At 42.3% G+C, this 23,572-nt stretch overlaps 2 protein-coding genes across 2 annotated transcripts in view; both read left to right on the forward strand.

Moving 5' to 3' along the window:
• The window catches only part of LOC148138334 (putative G protein-coupled receptor 139), a 43,882-nt gene extending 40,136 nt beyond the window's left edge, over positions 1-3,746 (forward strand). Inside the window, exon 3 of the mRNA XM_087981569.1 lies at positions 2,842-3,746. Within this exon, the coding sequence (XP_087837695.1) occupies positions 2,842-3,746 (905 nt within the window). The remainder of the gene's footprint in view (positions 1-2,841) is intronic.
• Positions 3,747-19,247: 15,501 nt separating this feature from the next.
• On the forward strand, positions 19,248-23,146 carry LOC148138335 (putative G protein-coupled receptor 139). The gene is made up of 2 exons (XM_087981634.1): positions 19,248-19,317; positions 22,191-23,146. The coding sequence occupies exons 1-2, from the start codon at positions 19,248-19,250 to the stop codon at positions 23,144-23,146; spliced, it is 1,026 nt and encodes a 341-aa protein (XP_087837760.1).
• Positions 23,147-23,572: the final 426 nt, after the last annotated feature.

The raw sequence follows: 23,572 nt of genomic DNA on the forward strand, positions 1-23,572 counted from the left end.
ACAAGGGGACCTTGAACAATTGGGCCAACAGGCCGAGGAGTGGCAGATGGAATTTAATTGAGATAAACATGAAGCATTGCACTTTTTTTTTTACAAGGGCAGGACTTATATAGTAATGGAGGTTTCCCGGGACTGAATGTCAAACAGAGAGGCCTCATGGTTCAGGTGCACAGTTAATTCAAAGATTTGTCGCAGGTAGACAGTTGGAAAATAAGGCATTTGGCTTCCTTGCCTTGTAGCTCACATCAATGCATGTCAGAGTTGGATTGTCATGTTGCATTTGTACTGGCCGTTTGTGAGGCTAGTTTTGGAATATTGTTTAAAATCATGCGGGGCATAGATAAGAAGAATAGCCAAGCTATTTTCCTTATGGTCGGGGAGTCCAGGATTAGAGATCATAATTTGAAAGGAAAAGGAGAAATCTTTCGGAGGGGCCTGAGGAGCAACGTCCACAGACAGAATGCCCTTCGTATATGTAGTGAACTGCAACAGGAAGTGCTGGATGCAGGTGCAGTTAAACTTAGAATGTATTTGCACAGGTGAAGGAACAGGACAGCTTTAGAGGGGTATGGGTCATGCACAGGCAAGTGGGACCAAATTAGTTTTGGGAAACTGGTTGGCAGGGACAAGTTGGACTGAAGTGTATGTTTCCGTGATGCATGATTTTATGATTGATTGAAAACACGCATCAAATTTAAGATGAGTCGCATCAGAGAAACGTTTAATAAACACTATCTATTGCTTCATGGAGTTGTGTTTCATTAAAGGAAACAGACCTCTATAAATAAGAGCCAACGTACATTCCCAGTATTCAACTTATTTATCGCTGAAGCTTACTTTTTAGATGAAATCTTAGAGTAACTTAAACCGATCTACACTTTAATTGGAAACCACCACTTTGGCCCCTGGAGGTGGCAGCCTTAAATAGTAATGAGGAACCCATGTGCTAGCGGGATTATTGAATTGCATTTGCAGAAGTAGAATATTGGAATGTGGTTTAATAAAGCACGCATTATAAAGCTGCAACGTAGCGATAAGGGTGACTGGGAAATATCACAAGATCATGGAATACTAGCAGTCATCTATAAAGACTATCCATCACTGACCATCTAGTCACATTGTGAATTGGATTGGGAGCGTATGTAAGTAATTAATAACATGATTGTTCTGTAATTGCTAAAGGTGGGACAAAATGGCGGCACGGTGGCCCAGTGGTTAGCACTGCTGCCTCACAGCGCCTGAGATCCGGGTTCAATTCCCGCCTCAGGCGACTGACTGTGTGGAGTTTGCACATTCTCCCCCGTGTCTGCGTGGGTTTCCTCCGGGTGGTTCGGTTTCCTCCCACAGTCCAAAGATGTGCAGGTCAGGTGAATTGGCCATGCTAAATTGCCCGTAGTATTAGGTAAGGGGGTAAATGTAGGGGCATGGGTGGGTTGCACTTCGGCGGATCGGTGTGGACTTGTTGGGCCGAAGGGTCTGTTTCCACGCTGTAATGTAATCTAAAAATCTAATCTAAAAATAAATGCGCAAAGGTTTATATCTTTCCTTTGTTCAGTGAAGAAGCTTCTGAACCTTCAGATGTTTCTACGCATTTGTTTGACATCAATTATCTCTTTGAAGGTAGAAGTGGAATCCGGGGATCAAGTGACTTCTTTTGTCATTCCACCCAAAAGCATTTGTTTCACACCAAAAAAATCTTTTCAATGCAAGTTATCTTAAAATGAACTTACATATTCAAACTGAAATCTGGATTCATATTACGTCATTTCTTTCATTCATACGTGGGACATGAGCATGATTGGCTGGGCCGGCATTTTTTGCCTGTCTCTCATTGCAATTGAGAGGGTGGTGTTGAGATTCCTTCTTGAAACGCCGCAGTCCACCTGCTGTGAGTTGACCAGAATGCTTCAAGAGAAGGAATTCCTGGATATTCACCCAGCGACTGTGAAGTAACAGCGATATATTCCTAAGTCAGGATGGTGAGTGGCTTGGAGGGAAATTTGCAGGGGATGTTGTTTCCTTGTTTGGCTACTGTCCTTCTGGGTGGGAGTCTTTGTAGATACGGAAGATGCTGTTAGTGACATTTTGCAGTGAATCCTATCGATAGCACACAATGCACCGAATATGTGTTATTGGGTGGAGGAAGTGGATGATTTTGTGGATGTAGTGTCAGTCAGGCAGGCTGCAAACACACCTTCCAAATACTGGATTATTTTTCTGACAAAGGACCACATCTACTAAATTCAATAATGATTCTCACATGCTCCTATACATCCTCATCCCCCTGGCTCTTTCGCACTCCATTTGCAGCTCCTGCAGATTTGTGATAAGCATAAGGGAGAAAGCATGGACGCTAGTAAGTGACAGGGCCAGTCCAGTAACCTAAACCTCATATTGGACCATTTGATTTCCCCTTCCAAACAAAAATTATCCTAGCAGTTCACGTGCTCAGTTTCTGCCTGGGTGAATTGATGTAAAATACCTTGTCCTTATTCCCACTTTAATTTGTTTTGCTTTTCTCCATGTTACCAGTTTGATAAGCGTGGAAAAGGTTATTAAACGTTTGTTGAAACTGTCAGCATCACATACTTGCATTAAAATATTGCATTCATTATAATTTTCATTCCTCGCTGATTGATTTAGTCTTTGTCCATTGGTTAAAAGCTCATCTTTCTTCCCTCCTGGAGTTTGCTTGAATCCATAATTCCATTGTATTTTTTCACCATGAATGGTATAATATGAACCTGAGTCAACTGGTTTGATTTAGATGACCAGTTAACCTATTGTTTTTGCTATGACTATAATCATGCGGAGGTGCATCTCTCTTTATTTTTCTTACAGTTAACGTAGTGGCAATTGTGATTCTGAATCGAGGCAGGTGTGGACTCTCTCGGTGCATCACTCGCTATTTGTTAGCAATGTCAACAGCAGATCTACTTCTCGTCATCCTTAATGTCTTACTGAACCGAATTAACAATCTTTATTTCCCAGTTACTTTCTTATCCATTACTCCAGTGTGCGCTGTGAGAGTTGTTCTATTCCTCGCAGCACTGGACTGTTCAGTTTGGTTCACAGTTGCTTTCACATGTGATCGGTTTGTAGCAATTTGTTGCCAGAAACTCAGATCAAGATACTGCAATAAGAGAACTGCATTTGTGGTCATAATAACTGTGAGCGTGGTGAGCTGTTTGCGCTCAATTACTTGGTACTTTGTATTTATTCCTTCGTTTGTTATTGACAATATACCATGGTTTTGTATCGCAATACCAAGCTATTACACATCATTATTTTGGAAAGTGTATGAATGGGTTGACAGTATAATTACGCCGTTGCTTCCAATCGTACTGATTTTGATATTCAATGCTCTGACTGTCAGACATATTATAATATCCAACCGCATCCGCTGTCGCCTTCAGATCCAGGGAAATGGACAGAATAATACTGACTCAGAGGTGGTAAACCGGAGAAAATCCATCATCTTGCTCTTTGCATTGTCTGCTAATTTTATAGCGTTGTGGATGACCTATGTCATACGTGCTCTAATATGGCAAGAAACAAACTATAATTATGAAGACAAGACTTCAAATGACCCAATATTTACCTTTCAAGAAATTGGATTCATGCTCCGGCTTCTGAATTCGTGCACCAACACCTGTATTTACGCTCTAACACAAACAAAATTCAGGAAGGAGTTAGTCAATGGCATAAAATACCCGTTTATTCGAAATGTTAAGCTATGCAAATAAGCATACTGGTCTGACCTCTATTTGAAGACATACTTCTAGTCAAAAATCAGGATCTCCTTTTTGAAAGAGCTTTTGGAAAATCTCTGGTTTCACTAGCTGAAAAGAAATTCATGTCCTAAGAATTTGAAAGAACATTTCCAGTTCCTTAACTTGTAAATAATTCACCCGATGGAAAAGATATGAATTGAAATTAGCATAATTTCTCAAGTAAATTGTGCCTTTCTAAAGCATGTTGCTGCTCAAACGGCCGTGTCATTGCTTTTGTGCTTTATGTTAACACCCTTCCTAATTTCTATAATTTTGAATTTTCTGATTAATAAGTTTCTGTTCTTCTGCTGAAAGGGCAGTGGCAGCCTCATGTGAATATGTTTACTGACCAAATACAAAGATTAAATGTAAAATCTTCCCAACTGCTGTCGCTGAGGAATCTGACATGACAACAGCTGTGACCAAAATACACAACGTTCAGAAGTATTTTCCACAATACACAGTCTCTGGCATTGCTTCATAAAAAAAAACCACTTGAGTGGTCGTTCATGTTGTTGTACACCATATCCCACAATCCATTCTTGAATCTGCCTCATTGTCAACACATCTGAAACTTCTTCCTTGGGTGTGCCTTGCATGCTCCTTTTCAGCTGTTATAGAATACCATTTGAGTTTTCAGCTCCTATATGTAGTTGTGAGTCGTGCGCATTAAATGCGAGGCACATTGGATAATGACCTACTTCACCATGTCAGAACAGTTTCCCGAACATTGAAACTGGACACCAAAAATCACCGTGAAAGAAATTCTGTGGACTGACACTAATGATGAAGAACATTCTTGACCACTGTGAACGAAATATTTAACCAGCCAGGATTTGCAGAGGTCAATGGAGACAAAATGCGCGATCTGCTTTGATCAAACGATGAGCCCATGGTAAACACGGCGACTTACACCCTACGTCTTTGAAATAAACCCTTTGTTGACCGAAATGGAAATGAGCGTCAAGTGGTTGCGTTAGCATTGTGAGCAACGTTGGGCCCCATACCTCGGGAAATATGTATTGGCCCTGGAGCGGGTCCAGAGGAGGTTCACGAGAATGATCCCAGGAGTGAAAAGGCTGAACAAATGAGGAACGTTTGATGACTCTGGAACCATACTCGGTGGACTCGAGAAAGATGGTGGAGGTGGTGGGAGTGGGTGGGGGGGTCTGACTGAAGCATTCAGAATACCGAACAGTCAGTATGGAGTGGATGTTGGGGAGATGTTTCCATTGTCAGAGAGATGACAACCTGAGGGCACAGCCTGAGCTGAATGGGAAGACATTTTAGAACGGATATAAGGATAAACTACATCAGACAAACAGTGGTAATTGTGTGGAATTTATCACCACAGAAGGCGGTGGAGACCACGTTATCGAGTATATTTAAAACAGAAGTGAATAATTTTGTGATTGCCAAGGGGATCAAAAGATGGGAAATAGTGGGAAAATGGGTTAGAAAAACCTGTCAATGATGAGTGAATGATGGAGCGGACTCGATGGACGAATGACCAAATTTCTGCTCCTATCACTCAGGGTATTCTGGTTTTAAGTAATTCCTCTCAAATAAGGAATGCATGACGCTTCATGGGAACATTGCATAGATGGTCTATAACACAATAAGGCAATAATAACTGAGGCTGTCCGTGTCCTCGAACCGATCCCACAATTCAATAGGATCATGTCGGGTCTGACAGCTCATGCATCCACTTTCCTACAGATTCCCAAAAGACTAAATTCCTCGACTGATCAAAAATGTGTTTCTCTCAGCCTTAAACATCCAAGAGGACCCCATGCAGCTTTGTTCCCCTGCAATAGGGAGTTATAGAGTTATAGAGTCATACAGATGTACAGCACAGAAACAGACCCTTCGGCCCAACCCATCCATGCCGACCAGATATCCCAACCCAATCTAGTCTCACCTGCCAGCACCCGGCCCATATCCCTCCAAACCCTTCCCATTCATATACCCATCCAAATGCCTCTTAAATGTTGCAATTATACCAGCCTCCACCAATTCCTCTGACAGCTCATTCCATACACGTACCACCCTCTGTGTGAAAAAGTTGCCCCTTAGGTCCTTTTTATATCTTTCCCCTCTCAACCTAAACCTATGCCCTCTTGCTCTGTACTCCCCGACCCCAGGGAAAAGATTTTGCCTATTTACCCTATCCTTGCCCCTCATAATTTTGTAAACCTCTATAAGGTCACCCCTCAGCCTCCGACCCTCCAGGGAAAACCACCCCAGCCTGTTCAGCCTCTCCCTGTAGCTCAGATCCTCCAACCCTGGCAACATCCTTGTAAATCTTTTCTGAACCATTTCAAGTTTAACAACATCTTTGCAATAGGTTGCATCCTTTCATATATTTTGAAACCTTTTATATCCTTTCACAACATTGATAGGGAAGAAATCCCTCCTCTTCCCAATCTTCTATTCATTTTCCTTAACCAGCTTGGCTGCTGGGGTACAACTCCAATAGCACCCAAGAAGATTAACACATTCCAAGACAAAGCAGCTCCCGCTTGATTGGCACCACACCCAGAAACATCTATTCCCTCCACCACTGAAGCTCAGGAGCAGCGGTGTGTTCCATTTTCAAGATGCACTACAGAAATTCGCTAAAGCTCCTCAGACAGCATTCCCAAACGCACGACCACTTCCATCTAAAAGGATAATCGCAGCAGGCACTTGGGAGCACGACCCCTTGCGAGTTCCCCTCCAAGTCACTCACCACCCTGAATTGGAAATCTGTCGTTGTCCCTTCAGTGCCGCTGAGTCAAAACCCTGGAAGTCCTTCCCTAAGCACATTGCTGGTCAGTCTGCAAGCATGTGGACAAGAAGACAGCTCACCACCACCTTCTCAAGCGGCAACTAGGAACGGTGCAACGACTGCTGGACCAACCTGCATTGTTGCACAAAGGAAATAAACTGATCTGTTAAGTTGTACTCACGAAATCGATTAAGAAGAATTTGTCGATTCAGTTACCTGCCTTGGGGCATCTGGCAGGCTCAATTTGCCAACACGTAAGTGATTGTTTTCTTTCATTCCATCTCAGGTTCCTAATCAACTCTAATCCATAACAACATCATGGATTCATTTTACACTGAAATCACTGCACAGAACCCGGTATCCCACCACAAAGTTACCCTTTATTTAAATGTACATCATTACATGGGCTCTGACCAACCAGGTCAAAGCCTGTCCCCAGAGTGATGAGACTGGTTATTTATGTATTTTCATTTTCTTTTCTGTAATTATTTTATTAATACTGCGCACTACCACTACACAGCAATAGTGCTTACAGTTCGCCCACGTCACCTGGCTGTGTGTCTGTCTGCACTGACTGTGTACAAAAGACGACATTTTTCGTGATATTTCTTGTATATTTCCACTGCCACGAAAAACGCCCATATGGTCAGTGAACTCTTAACAAGCAAAGCTTGGTCATGGCAACGCTTACGCGAGAAAAGTAGGTGAAGGTGAAGGGTGGGGATTAAATCAAAATGGGGTCGGAGGAGGAAATGAAACATTTCACCTTCCGTGGTGCCCACCTCCCGCCAAAGGCATTGAGTGTATTTTGTGGAAACTGCGTACTACATCTGCAAGGACACCCGGGATCAAGCAGAAATGCAGAAGAGAGGCAGGCAGTCAGCACAGAGTCTATGCCACAGACGATCTCCTATTTATATTTGTCAGCTTGGGCTCATTGATTGGCTCAAGTGACAATGCCTATCAAGGATCTCATACTCCATGAGATCCAAATGTCCTTCATTCTGATCAGTACTTGACAAATTAATTCCAACATTGGAATAATCTAGGGTGTAGGTTTGCTCGCTGAGCTGTAGGTTTGATATCCAGACGTTTCATTACCTGGCTAGGTAACATCATCAGTGGCCACCTCCAAGTGTTGTCTCCTGCTTTCTATATATATCTTTATCCTGGATGGGGTTCCTGGGGTTTGTGGTGATATCACTTCCTGTTCGTTTTCTGAGAGGTTGATAGATGGCATCTAGATCTATGTTTTTGTTTATGGCGATGTGGTTGGAGTGCCAGGCCTCTAGGAATTCTCTGGCATGCCTTTGCTTAGCCCGTACCAGGATAGATGTGTTGTCCCAGTCGAAATGGTGGCTTTTTAAATCCGGGTGTAGGGCTACGAGGGAGAGAGGGTCGTGTCGTTTTGTGGCTAGCTGGTGTTCGTGTATCTAACCACCTTACCATACATCAAATAAGTTTCAGAAATGACAGCCAGACTACTAAAACCCCTCGGAATCCTAGTAGCACACAAACCCACCAACACTCGCAAACAAAAACTAACAAACTTAAATGACCCAGTACATCCCATGGACAAAACCAACGTCATCTACAAAATTCTATGCAAGGACTGCCACAAACCCTACTTAGGGCAAACAGGAAGAAAGTTAGCCACCAGGATACACGAACACCAGCTAGCCACAAAAAGACATGACCCTCTCTCCCTCGTAGCCCTACACAAGGATACAAAAGCCACCATTTCGACTGGGACAACACATCTATCCTGGGACAGGCTAAGCAAAGACATGCCAGAGAATTCCTAGAGGCCTGGCACTCCAACCACAACGCCATAAACAAACACATGGATCTAGATACCATCTATCAACCCCTCAGAAAACGAACAGGAAATTACATCACCACAAACCCCAGGAACCCCATCCAAGAGAAAGATACAAACAGAAAGCAGGAGACAACAGCTTCGCTTCACTTGGAGGTAGCCACTGATGATGTTACCGAGCCAGGTAATGAAACATCTGGGTATCAAACCTACAGCTCAGCGAGCAAACCTACATCCTAAACCTCAACTTGAGCTACAAACCTTCACAAACCTTGCATTTGAATAATCTGCAATACGCATGAACATTGAGCCCCTGAAAGGCCCGGCATCATCAATGTGTAAACGAGACCAGTGTTTAACTTTGGTTGAGTCAATCGCTCTTGCTCCCAATAATGAAATGCCGTTCTCTTCAGTGTGGGATTAGATTAGGTTAGATTAGATTACTGATTGGGTATTTATCAACTGTGAGAAGCCATTTTTTGTATGTTTAAAATCCACATGAAGGCAAAACGTCGAACCAGACTTTACAAACAGTAGGACCGGAGCAGTTCATTCTGTAAACTGGATTTGTTTGATGATTTCTTTACTTTACAACCTCCTGATGTTGACCTCTGCTTTGTCTGTAAGGGAAATAGCATTAGGCTGGTGTTACAGAACCGTGGAATTGCCTCCTGGGCAACGTGCAAGGTGACCTTTGTTCCCTTGATAATCCCTCGACCTTGTTCAAAGATTTCCGGGTATTTCATTAGGACTTCACTCAGGCAACCATTTACAAATCAAAAAAAATGTGGAGCCAATCAAAGTGATTCGTTCTCAAGCAATTCCGTCCCCATCAGCCTTGGGCCTGAGTCTTTCACCACAGTCACTGGTAACTGAACGAGTTGATTCTCATGCAAGTTTGAATCCGAAATTTGCCCTTAATCTGTAAAAGTACCCTGGCATAGATTCTCAGTGTAGCCAAGGTCTCACACACAACTAAGGGTTGGAGGTCAGTGCGCATTTTGTTAAAGACTGTCTCTGTGTCACTGACAAAGCCGATCTGGTATAAACCTCAATTAAAACGGAGTGACCATTTAACCAGATGCTTATTTTGTGTGATTTTGATTTGGATGTTCCAAAGCACATTATTTGTTCCAAGTCAAATGTAGCTGGGCTTTCCAGCGCGGCAATCTCCTGGGTACCGCCCTATGAATTTTCTAACTTAATACAGGCCCGGGTGGGAGTATTTTGCTGTCTCAAGTCAGCAGACTGGATGCAATTACTGTGGCTTGCCTGCCCTTGATACTGAAGAAAATGTGACCTGTTTGGCCGAGGTTTGATTTTGCATTGGGATTTTTCTCTGGTCTGACCTGGACTCCCACTGTTCAGGATCTCTCCTCAGTGATGCTATGCAATTGCCTTCACTAAACTGGTGTTCCCCAAATGAAATTGGCCAGCCGTAAGTGTCCAATTCCATCGATATACCCTGCAAACCATGCACTCCACTTGACACATTTCGGAAGGCAAAGCTAAGTAAAGTGTTTGTTTGAAGTGCAAATGGACTTCAGCTGGTAGGCGATTTTGCATGGTTAGATCATTATTCCCATTATTGGCTCGATTGACATAACTCCACAGAGGCCGGTATCCCATCACCAAATAACCCTTTATTTACACCTGCATAGTAAGTGACACTGATCCAGCACCCCGAGAGCCATCTTTCAGAGAGAACAGATCCCCTGACTCTCCTGTTTAGATACGTCTGGCAGGCCTTCCTGATTGGACTAGCTTAACAGCCCCAGTTGAGGAACTCATATTCTTTAAAGTCCACCTTACAATCGCTACACCACCCCTATCCCAGTTGGTATTCTAACCATTCCCAGGTTGGTGCCCTACAAGCCTGGCACCATGACCGCTTTGCCCTCTGCTAATCTGGGGTCCCATGTCATTTTACATCGTGAACTTAACTATTACAATATTGTCAAATCGCACTTTCTTCATGTGTTACAAGACAGCTCTCGCCAGGAATCACCAGTCAGCGTGGAAGTCAGGTTCCACGTTCCTGAGGGTAGCCTGAACGGAATCTCCATACAGAAATGCAGAGCTCCGTTCTTTCATCAGAAAGAAAAGGTCCAGAGTGGCAATCTGTGTGAGAATCCCACTCACTGGAAAACTTGACCCAGTATTTTATTGATTTTAAAGGCATTAATGAAGGGAAAATCTGCATCTCAGTATGGCACAGAATACCTTTATTGCAAACGGGAACGCATTCTCCTGTCGATCATAAATTTAAAAAAAAACTCGTCTTTTAATTTTACTTCGTTTCCACTTTATACTAAGAAGGATTGTAATGTTTCTTTACTTTTCTATTCTGTACCTAAGGCTTTGTACCGACGTGACTTTATGCATAACGTGACGCTGGGAGTGCTGATATTTTGAACTTTCACTGTAGCCATATACTCACGTACAGAAGGATATGAGAACACGTGACAGCAAAAACAAATATTAATTCGCCAGAAATTAGTGTCATTTCCTTCTTCAAAATACATTCTGTGGCGCCATAACACTCAGAGAAAAGGAGTCAATTTGCTGCTTGTTCAGATTACTGCAATCTGCGCAATTCGTGAATACACCGATCCTGACTGGGTCGGCTGGGGTTAAATAAGTTGCCCTTCTTAGCATTTAAATTTAAGTTTTTCTCCTTTAACAATTTAATCCGCATGAAAAATCTCTAAAACATTTTGGTCAATCTGTCAGAATGACATACTTGCATTAACATATTTCATTCATTATAGCTTTTGTTCCTTATTTCTCTATTAACTCATTTACTCTGTCTATGGGTTCAAAGCATGTCGTTATTTGATTCTTTTTTGTTTGAGGCAATAATACAGTTGCAATTTTTCACGTGTACAGTGTAATTGAGTTGATATATTTATGTGAAGAAATTGATTTGATTTAACAGACTTATGAACATTTTCTTTTTGTTTGTGTTCTGGTCATGAAGAAACAAAAAAAAATATTTTTCTTACAGTTAACTTCGTGGGAATTGGGGACTCTCTACATGCACCACTCGCTAGTTGTTGACAAAGACTACAGCAGATCTATTTACCGTCACTTAATTTCGTACTGGACCGAATTAAGAATCTTTATTTCCCAGGTAATTTCTTATTCATCACTCCTGCGTGTGCCTTGAGCGTTGCTCTCCACCTTGCAACAGTTTGGTTCACAGTTGCTTTTACATTTGATCGGTTTTCAGCAATGTGTTGCCAAAAGCTAAGAGCAAGATATTGCAATAAGAACATTGCATTTGTGGTCATAGTAATGTGAGTGTGGTGAGCTGTTTGCACTCAATTGCTTGGTATTTTGTGTTTACTCCTTCATTTGTTATTGACAATGTGCCATTCTTTTGTGTCACAATATCAGACCATTGCACACCAGTATTTTGGAAAGTCTATGTGTGGATTGACTCCATAATTACGTCGTTACTTCCAATCATATTGATTTTATATTGAATGCTCTGACTGTCAGGCATATTAAAAAAAGCCAACCCGCATCCACTGCCGTCTTCAGATCAATGGAAATAGGCAGAATAATACTGATCCAAAGGTGGGAAATCGGAGAAAATCAACCATTTTGCTCTTTGCATTATAGAACATAGAACATTACAGCTTCGGCCCTCTATGTTGCGTCGCCCTGTCATACTAATCTGAAGCCCATTCCCCTACACTATTCCATGTACATCCATACGGCGGTCCAATGATGACTTAAATGCACTTAAAGTTGGGGAATCCAATACCCATGCAGGCAAAGCATTCCATACCCTTACTACTCTCTGAGTAAAGAAACTACCTCTGGCATCTGTCTTATACCTATCACCCCTCAATTTAAAGTTGTGTCCCCTCGTGCTCGCCGTCACCAGACTTGGAAAAAGGCTCTCCCTGTCCACCCTATCTAACCCTCTGATTATCTTATATGTCTCGATGAAGTCACTTCTCAATCTTCTTCTCTCTAACGAGAACAGCCTCAAGGCCCTCAGCCTTTCCTCGTAAGACATTCCTTCCATATCAGGCAACATCCTAGTAAATCTCCTCTGCATCCTTTCCAAAGCTTCCACATCTTTCTTATAATGCGGTGACAAGAACTGTACACAATACTCCAAGTGTGGCCATACCAGAGCTTTGTACAGCTGCAGCATAACCTCCTGGTTCCGGAACTCAATCCCTCTATTAATAAAGGCCAAAACACTGTATGCCTTCTTAACAACCCTGTCAATCAGGGTGGCAACTTTCAGGGATCTGTGTACATGGACACCGAGATCTCTCTGCTCATATGCACTCCCAAGAATCTTACCATTAGCCCAGTACTTTGATTCCAATGACTCCATCCAAAGTGTATCACCTCACACTTGTCCACATTGAACTCCATTTGCCACCTCTCAGCCCAGCTCTGCATCCTATCTATGTCTCTCTGCAACCTACTACATCCTTCGTCACTATCCACAACTCCACCGACCTTAGTGTCATCCGCAAAATAACTAACCCACCCTTCTAAGCCCTCATCCAGGTCATTTATAAAAATGACGAACAGCAGTGGACCCAAAAGCCAACCCTTGCGGTACGCCGCTAGTAACTGGACACCAAGATGAACATGTTCCATCAACTACAACCCTCTGTTGTCTTTCAGCAAGCCAATTACTGTTCCAAACTGCTATGTTTCCCACAATCCCATTCCTCCGCATTTTGTATAATAGCCTACTGTGGGGACATTGTCTGATAATTTTAGACTATTTTGGATTACATGTGGCATACACGCCTTAAAATGCAAAGAAATAAACTACAATTATGAGGACAAGACTTTTAATCATCCAATATTTGTCTTTCACAGAAGTTGGATTCGTGCTACGCCTTCTGATTTCCTACACCACCACAAACAAAATTCAGAAAATACACAATATTCCAAGTGCGGCCGCAGCGGAGTTTTGGACAGGTGCAGCATGACCTCGTGGCTCCGAAACACAATCCCTCTACCAATAAAAGCTAATGTGCCATATGCCTTCCTGACAACACTATCAACCTTGGTGGCAACTTTTAGGGATCTATGTACATGGGCACCAAGATGAGTCTGCTCATTTATGCTGACAAGAATCTTAACATTAACCCAGTACTCTTTTTTTGCTGATGCTCCACCTAGAGTTAATAAACTCACACATTTCTGATTAAACACCTTTTTCCACCTCTCAGCTCAGCTCTGCAGCTTATCGATGTCCCTCTGTAACCTACCAACATCCTTCAGCACTATCCACAACTCCATCGACCTTAATGTCCTCCGCAAATTTACTAAATCATTCTTCTATGTCATCATCCAGTTCATTTATGAAAATAGCACACAGCAGTGACGCCAAAACAGATCCTTGCGGTAAACCACGTGCAACTGAACTCCAGGATGAACGTTTCCCATCAACCATCACTGTCCGCCTTCTTTCAGCTAGCCAATTATTGATCCAAACCGTGAAATCACCCTCAATCCCGTCCCTCTGTATTTTCTGCAAAAGCCTGCCATGTGGAACCTTTAGAAATGCCTTACTGAAATCCATTTACACCACATCAACCTCTTTACCCTCATCCACCTGATTGGTCACCTTCTCAAAGAACTCAATAAAGTCTGTGAGGCACGACATACCCTTCACAATACTGTGTTGACGATCCCAAATTAATTTATTCCCATCTAGATAATTATAAATCCTATTTCTTATACACTTCTCCAACACTTTGCACACAATCGAAGTAAGGCTCACTGACCTATAATGACCAGGGTTGTCTCTCCTCCCCTTCTTGAACGAGGAAACAGCATTTGCTTACCTCCAGTCTTCTGGCACTATTTCAGTCGACAATGAGGACATAAAGATGAAAGCCAAAGGCTCTGCAGTCCCCTCCCTGTCTTACCAGAGAATACTCGGATAAATCCCATCCGGCCCAGGGGGCCTATCTATTTTCACACTTTGCAGAATTGCTAACGCCTCCTCCTTGTGAACCTCAATCCCATCGAGTCTAGTAGACGAGATCTCACTATTCTCCTCACAACAGTCTGTTTTTCCAGTATGAATACTGAAGAAAAATATTCATTTAGCGCTTCCGCTATCTCCTTGGACTCCACACAACTTTCAACCACTGTCCTTGATTGGCCCTAATCTAACTCGACTCATTCTTTTATTCCTGATTTTTGCCTACAGAAAGCTTTAAGCTCCTATAAGCCAAAGTCTTCTCCTGTCCAATTCTGGCCTTTCTTTGCTCCCACTTTCAGTCTTTAATGGCTAACTTGTAACTGTTTTCTTAAATTTCAGTTCAGATTTTTGCATTCATTTGACACTGCAAAAACTGCACATAGGCCGGTATTCATTCACACAGACACACTTTATTAACATGTGCACAGCACATGTTCTCTGACCAACCAGCTCAAAGCCAGTCCCAAGAGTGAGGAGATTCTCGTGTTCATTTATTTTTAGAAATGATCTCGTTCGACGTAACAGCACTGTTCACCTCCATCAACATCGACCTGGCAAAGGAAACACTTACCACACTTTTAGAACAGACCAACACACACACACCAACCACCATCAATCACATTACCAATGAAAACATCATGAAGCTCGTGGACCTGTGCCTCACCACCCACTTCACTTTCAACAACATAGTCTACAAACAAACCAACGGCACACCCATAGGATCTCCGCTATAAGGATTCATAGCAGAAGCGGTAATGCAAAGACTAGAACAAACAGCCCTACCAACCATCAAAGCAAAAACCTGGGTGCGCCACGTAAATGACACCTTTGTCATCACAAAACGAAACAAGATAGAAGGGACATTAAACATCATCAACAACACCCTCACAGGCATAAAGTTCACCAAGGAGGAAGAAACCGACAACAAACTCGCATTCCTGGACGTCACAGTCGAAAGAAAGGACAATGGAGAATTACAAACCGACAAACACTGACCAAATACTTAACTACACCAGCAACCATCCCAACACACACAAACAAAGCTGTATCAGAACACTATTCCAACGAGCCTTCCTCACACTGCAGCACAGACGAAGTTCGGAAAACAGAGCAGAACCACCTATAGGAGAAAGTGAGGACTGCAGATGCTGGAGATCAGAGCTGAAAGAATGTGTTGCTGGAAAAGCGCAGCAGGTCAGGCAACATCAAAGGAGCAGGAGATTCGACGTTTCGGGCATAAGCCCTTCTTCAGGAATCCTATAGCACGTATTCAAGAAGAACGGATACTCAAAATATACAGTGCGCAGATTCCTCAAGAACAAACCACGACAAGCAGACCAAACACAATCAGAAACCCTAACCACCTTACCATACATCAAAGAAGTTCCAGAAATGACAGCCTGACTACTAAGACCCCTCAGAATCCTAGTAGCACACAAACCCACCAACACTCTCAAACAAAAACTAACAAACTTAAAAGACCCAGTACAGCCCATGGACAAAACCAACGTCATCAACAAAAACAATTCCATGCAAGGACTGCCAGAAACACTACGTAGGACAAACAGGAAGAAAGTTAGCCACCAGGATATACGAACACCAGCTAGTAACAAAAAGACATGATCCTCTTTCCCTCGTAGCCCTACGATGAAAAAAAAAACACCATTTCGACTGGGACAACACAGCTATCCTGGGACAGGCTAAGCAAAGACATGCCAGAGAATTCCTAGAGGCCTGGCACTCCAACCGCAACACCATAAACAAACACACAGATCTAGATGCCATCTATCAATCCCTCAGAAAACGAAGAGGAAATGACATCACCACAAACCCCAGGAACCCCATCTAGGAGAAAGGTACAAATAGAAAGCAGGAGACAACGGCTTCGCTTCACTTGGAGGTCGCCACTGATGATGTTCCCTAGCCAGGTATTGATACGTCTGGATATCAAACCTACAGCTCAGCGAGCAAACCTACACCCATAAAAATGTCCATTTTCTATTAATTTTGTTTGTACCATACACTTCCAATGCAAAGCAGTAACGCTTATCACTCACTCACATCACCAGTGCTCTCTTGGGTCTGTGTGTGTGTGTATGTGTATGCACACGTGCATGTTTGAGGACTCAGTAAAGAAAGACACAATTATGAAAGATATTTCTTACACATTTTCACCGGCATGGAAATCACCCACGTGGCCAATGAAACATTAACAAGCAAAAAGTGATAAGGTCAATATCTATGTGAGAAAAAAATACGTAGGAGGGGAGGGATAAAACACAAATAGGGTTGGAGGAGGAGGAAACAATGCACTCCATTGTCCGTGGTGTCCACCTCTCCCTCGAGGCATTCGTGGACAACGCGTACTCCCTCTGCAAGGACATCTGAGCTCAAACATAACTGCAGTGGGGTGCAGGCAGTCAGCACAGAGGGCGACCTGTTTATATCTGTCAGCCAGCACGCCCAGATTTGTGCAGGTGGACAACCCCAATCAAGGACAGCATAGTCAATGAGATCCATCTGCCCTTCATTCCAATCACTGTATCACACAAACTACCCTCCACCTCCCAACCATCGATATCTGCCTCTGCTGTTGCCCAAAACGTAAATGGCATTGGGCGGGTCTTACAGAATTGCATCCTGGCCAACCTGCGAGATGAGATTGGTTCCTTTGATAATCATCCGACCTTGCTGAAAAACTCCCAGGTATTTAATTGTGACTTCACTCAGACAGCCGTTTACTAAAATTAAAATGCAGAGCCAATCAAAGTGAATCTTTCTCAACAAATTTTATCCCATCGGACTTGTCCAGAGTCTTTTACCACAATGAGTGGCAGCTGAAGGAGATGTGTCTCATGCAAGATCGAAGCCAATGTGGTACCCTTAACCTGTAACTGTTCCTCGGTTTAGATTCTCAGTGTAGCCAATCGCTATTGCAAACATGAGGTTTGAAATCCAGAATGAATTTTGTTAACAACGTGCTCTAAGTCAGTTACACAGCCCTACCATATAAACCTCCATTAGAAACAAATGACCATTTAGCCAGTTGGTTATTTTGCAAGCAAACAACAAATTGACCGTTCCAAGCGAGATGTAGGTGAGCTTGCCAGCGTGGCCAGTCTCCTGAATATCAGCTTATAAGTTCTCTCATTTCATTCGGGCCAAGTGGAACTCTTGCAGTCTCTCGTGTGCAAACTGGAACTGATTACTCTTGCTTGCCGGCCGGGGACTGCAGGAAATGTGACCTGCTTGGCTAACGCTGGCTATGTCTTGGGTTTATTGCTGTGGGATGACCTGGACTCCCACTGTTCAGGATATGCCCTGAGTGAAGCGATGCAATTGCCTTCACTGAACCGGTGCCCCTGAAGCTCAACTGGCCTGGCGAGAGCGCCCACTTCCCATCAGCATACCCTGCAGACCACATGCTCCACTTGACACATTTCCTGAAGGCAAAGCCTTTTCAAGTGTCCGTTTGAAGTACAGAAGGGCTTCAGCAAAAATGAGTTTTTTTCACGGTTAAAACAATAATCCCAGTCTCATCTCCTCTGAAATAACTCCACAGAGGCCGGTACCCCATCGCAAAATGACACAACTTGCACGCGCATAGTGCTTCAAACTGATCCAGCTCAATCAGAGCCAGTTCTCCGAGTGAACAAAACCCCTGACAGTGTGGAGGCACAGTGGCGCAGTAGTTCGATTCCAGCCTCGGGCGAGGCCCTGTGTGGAGTTTGCACATTCTCACCGTGTTTCAATGGGTTTCCTCTGGGTGCTCCGGCTTCCTCCCAGAGTACAAAGATGTGCAGGTGAGGGTGGATTGGCCATGCTAAATTGCCCATTGTGTTCCGGGATGTGCAAATCAGGTGCCTTAGTTGGGGTAAATGCAGAATAATAGGGTAGGGAAATGGGTCTGTGCAGGTTACTGTTCGGAGAGTCGTTGTGGACTGGTTGGACTGAGTGGCCTGTCCCCTCACTTAAGGGATTCTATGGATTCCACGATCCTGTTTAGATATGTGAGGCAGCGTTCTCTCATTGGACAAGATTAACAGCCCCAGTCGCGGAACTCATAATGAGATCCATCTCGCTGGCCACGTTTGAATTATTACATAAACCATGCCCCAGTTCGCATTATAACGCCTCCCTATTTGGCAGCCTACATATGTGGCACTATAAGCACCTTGCTTCCTATTCACCTGTTACACGACATCATGAAACAACTGGAATCTGACTCTTGCAGCACTGCCAAATCATTGTTCCTGTCTGAATTATAAAGCAGTTCTAGCCAGAAAAGTTATTTTAGTGTGGAAGAACGAGTCCTCATTCTGCAGGACACCCGAAATGAAATCTGCTCTCAGAACGGCAACGCTCTAGACACTCATGAGAAAGAAAAGGGCCCGAGATAATCGGTGCTAGTTTGCCATGAACTGGGAAATCTGCCCCAGTGTTATGTTGATTTCAAAGGCAATAAAGCTTTATCTCAGTATGACATGAACTTAATATGAATAAAGCCTGTACTGTTTAATTTTAACTCGCTTTCTTCACTTTTCTACTTTGGATCTGGGCGTCCTTGTATGTAAGATGGCCCCGGGAATGGAGACATTGTGCACTTTTCGCTGTACTCCTTTACGTCTGTACTTGAGTACATTGACAATATAATCAAATACTAACTCTCAGGAAATTAGTGACATTTTATTCTTCAAAACGTATTACTGTGAAGTAGCCCTCAGAGGAAAGTTGTTACTTTGCTGCTGTTCAGCTTACTGCAATTAACTCAGTCAGTGATCCAAACGTCTTTATTGTCTCACGGGACATTTAGCTTCTCAATAAAATGAGGTTATGTTGACGTTATTATTATTTTTCAGCAGACAGAATCATTGTCTCTCTTCTAACAGACGACCTGACTGGGACATAATGAAATACTCAGTAATCTTACAGGTAGCACGAATTTACTACCCAATACTTGCAGCTGTTGGCATTGTTGGTAAGTCCGTACATATGTCTATGTTCGTGTAAACCTATTTAACTCTACTCCCCCATTCTTTATTGAAATTTGACGCAGGCTGCTCGGCTTTGGTTAATTGTAACCTTTTGCATTTCCCGTGGTTTCACCAGGAGTTGTTTTTTTTTACTGTTGTTTCCTTCCATCCGTGTAATCAGGTTTCGCAATAAATATTTTACAGACTGTTTAATTGTATCATAGAGCAGACTGAGACAGCAGGATTGGCCATCCAAAGTTACACTTGAGAAAGTGGTGCTGAGCTACTTTCTCAAAACACTGCAGACAATTAGCGTAAGACCATCCGTGTATAGTTATAGAGACATCCAACATGGAAACATACTTTTCAATTTAACTTGTCCTTCCCGACCAGGTTTCCTGAACCTAACTATTCACATTTGCCAGCACTTGACTCATGTCCCGCTACACCTTTCCTAAACGTGTAGACATCCAATTGTGTTTAAACTGTTTTAAGTCCAGCAAAAATGAAGGAACAATGATGTGTTTCCAGCCAGGAAGGTGAGTGGTTTAAAGGAAACTTACAAGTGCTGTCATTCTTGTACACCTGCTGCTTCTAGACAGTAGTAGCTGTGAGGGTGACAGGGAACTGTCTGAAGAAACTTGGTGAACAGAAGTCGGCTGTTCTGTCCATCAATTCTGCTCCGCCATTCAATGATGACTGGTATATTTCCAAACCACATTGGAGGTGTTGTAGTTCAACTTCCATTAATTTAAATCATTCACCGAGGACTGCTGTTATTCCTACCCGATTAACGTAAAACTCAATAAATTATGGGTCATACTCCCGAAATTGTCCCCTCTAAAACTCCACTCATCTATCCGGGCTCATTTCCAAAAAGCAGGGCTAGTATAATTCCTTGCTTGGTTAGACTGTTTACATTTTGTGTAAAATAAACTCTCCTAAATGGTCGTTACAACTTCTGCCCATCCAAGGCCCCAGCACGAAGTGAGTAGCAGTCAATACCATATCAGTCACCGTATCACTCACCATATCTGTCCTGCTGTTTCCAAAGTTTTGAGCATCTTTCGAAAATCTGTATGTGTATTCTCTCTTCAATCTCCCGTGGCTGTTGTGAGGTCTATGGTATACCCCAGCATTGAGAATTCACTTTCCCTATTCCTGAGTTCTAACCAATTTGCTTCATTCCACGGGCCGTCAGTATTACCGTGAGATACTCATTTAAAAGTATTCGATCTCGTCCACCGCTTTTGCATCCCTTTCTATCACACCTGAAACATCTAAAACCTGGGACATTCAGCTGCCAACCCTGTCCTGCTTTCAGCCAAGTCTTCGTAATTGCAATGATGTCATATTTCAAACCACTTACCAAAGCTCTGAGTTCATCTAACTTGCCAAAAAGAGATATTGAGCTTGCTGTTGGTGTTGCACCATGTCAACTTATACATTGGCAGTGACTTGAGATAGTTGAATATAATGATCATGACCCTTTAAAGTTTATGGAAAAAAAGTATCAAAATTTCAGACTGCTTAGGTGGAGCTCATGACTGTAGAACTTGAGAAATGTGCACAGGGCACGAGAGGACATAATTGCTGATGCATTTACGTGATTTTGGGGAAGAAAGTTGTAAGTGTTTAGTGGCAGAAAAGGAATACGGACTGAAATGGATAATAGTACTGAATGCTTGTATGCTCAAAGTGAATATCAGATATATTTATTGCTGTGTACAAGTAGTGTAAGACTAAAGGTTATTTAAGATCAATGTATATTGATGTGTTACTTCGTGGGGAGAGTTGTGACGAGACTGTGGCTTCAAGATGTGAAATTTGTCCTGTGTTTGTTTGAAAAGAGATTTGAAGACAGAGGTAACAAGATATCTATTGAAAGCCATTGAAGTAAATCGCTTCAATTCTTGGAGTCTTTTTTATTAAAATGTTGGAACAATAGAAGAGCTTGGGTGGGGCAAGCTCCTATCCAAATATGACTTCTAACTTTAGCTTTTCAGGGGCATCAATTATTTTTTAAAGCTGTAGAAGCCATTTTATTTATCTTTTGGTTGAATCTAAAATCTGGGGGTTCTCTGCCTGCTGCCAGAATTGAATTGAGGCAAACTGTTTTACCGAATTTTCCCCTCTCAAGGGTGTGTTTATTGCATGTTACTGAACTGGAACAGTTACTGATTAGTAATTTAATAATCTATCATTCTCTTAAGATTTCCAATAGAGTTAATTCATTCTAATTTCTTCTTTCTCCCGTTGCATTTTAAGTAGGAGGCATGAATAAAATGCTGTACTTCAGCTCTGGTAAGTTATTCAATTGAATTGCATTTGGAATGCAAGACCTGGAATTTGGTTTTAAAAGAAGAAAAGGAGAGGGCAGGGCTTTCTTTTGGATATATTTTGACGATAGTTTGATCTGGGCCATAACATTTTTCGAACAAATTGCCGCCTTCACTGAGTTTCATAACAATTCTCACGAGCTACTATGCTTCGCATGCCATGCCTCAGTACTGATCTTCGCCTTATTACCACGTTAATTTGATTTATTTTATTCATTAACAATACAATAACCATCAAAAATCTACTGAACCCTTTGGTGAATTCGCCAGGATGCCATATTTGCATTAACATATTTCAATCATGATAGATTTCATTCCTTGTTTATTTATTTATTCTGTTCATCTATTCGTTCAAAGAATACCTTTATTTAATTCCGGTTTGCTTAAGTCAATAATACACTTGTCACTTTTCACCATGTATAGTCTAATTGATTTCATAAGTTGATCTGAGGCAGCTGGTGTCATTTAGCAGACATATTAAGACAACGTTGCTGTCAATAAAGTCATGAAGAGGAGTATCTTTCTTTATTTTCTTACAGTTAACTCCATGGGAATTGTGATCCTGAATCGAGGCAATTGTGGGCTCTCCCCATGCATCACTCGCTATTTGCTGGCAATGTCTACAGCAGATCTACTTCTCGTCATCCTTAATGTCTTACTCGATCGAATTAACATTCTTTATTTCCCGGTTAATTTCTTGTTCATCACTCCTCTCTGTGCCTCAAGAGTCGTTCTGTACCTTGCAGCCCTGGACTGCTCAGTTTGGTTCACAGTTGCTTTCACCTTTGATCGGTTTGTTGCAATTTGTTGCCAGAAGCTGAGAGCAAGATATTGTAATAAGAGATCTGCATTTGTGGTCATAATTACTGTGAGTGTGGTCAGCTGTTTGCGGTCAATTACTTGGTATTTTGTGTTTACTCCTTTAATTGTTATTGACAATGTGCCGTGGTTTTGCATTGCAATATCAGACTATTTTACAGCATTATTTTGGAAAGTGTATGTATGGATTGACAATATAATGATACCATTGCTTCCAATCGTATTGATTTTGGCATTCAATGCTCTGACTGTCAGACATATTATAATATCCAACCACACCCGCTGTCGCCTACAGCTCCAGGGAAATGGACAGACGAATACTGACCCAGAGATGGTAAACCGGAGAAAATCAATCATCTTGCTCATTGCATTGTCCGCAAATTTTATACTGTTGTGGATGACCCATGTCGTGCGCTCCTTTAACTGGCAAGAAATAAACTATAATTATGAAGACACGACTTTTGATCATCCAGTATTTGTCTTTCAAGAAATTGGATTCATGCTCCGGCTTCTGAGTTCCTGCACCAACACTTGCATTTACGCTTTAACGCAAATAAAATTCAGAGAGGAGCTAATCAATGGAGTAAAATATCCATTTAATCGAATGGTTAAAATATGCAAATTGGTCAAAAGTTCTGACCTTCGTTTGAGACAGATTTTTCATTCAGAAACATAATCTGCTGGTTGAAACAGACAGTGGCATTCCCCTGGCTGTATTAAATGCAACGACGTCCATGTATTCAGAATTGGAAATGTGCCTTATGGCCACACAATTTGGAAATAATCAGTTCTGGTGAAAATTAACGAGTTGATTTTAGTGTGATTTTTTTCAATGAAAACTGAATATCTGCAAAGGATGTTGCTGGTGAAAAAGCTGTATTTTTCTTTCGTGTTGCGTGTTGAGACATTCTCCAATTCTGATGTTTTTATGATATTGTTTTTTTCTCATTAATAACTTGATGTTCTTTGCACTGTAAGGCCAGCGGCAGCGCCATGTGAATAGTTTCACTGATTAACTACCACGGCAATCAAATGCAAAAATTAAACTTTAAATATTCCAAACTTCTGTCATTCTGGGATCTGATTTGACTTGTATTTTTAG

This window comes from Chiloscyllium plagiosum, unplaced genomic scaffold (genome assembly GCF_037043375.1).
Source record: "Chiloscyllium plagiosum isolate Xiang-an unplaced genomic scaffold, Cpla_swu_hap1 HiC_scaffold_40, whole genome shotgun sequence".
NCBI classification, from domain to species: Eukaryota; Metazoa; Chordata; class Chondrichthyes; order Orectolobiformes; family Hemiscylliidae; genus Chiloscyllium; species Chiloscyllium plagiosum.

Coding starts and splice junctions, on each gene's coding strand:
- LOC148138335 (XM_087981634.1), top strand. CDS start 19,248: ATGAAATACTCAGTAATCTTACAGGTAGCACGAATTTACTACCCAATA. Junction 19,318..22,190: donor TGCAGCTGTTGGCATTGTTG/GTAAGTCCGTAC, acceptor ATTTTCTTACAG/TTAACTCCATGGGAATTGTG.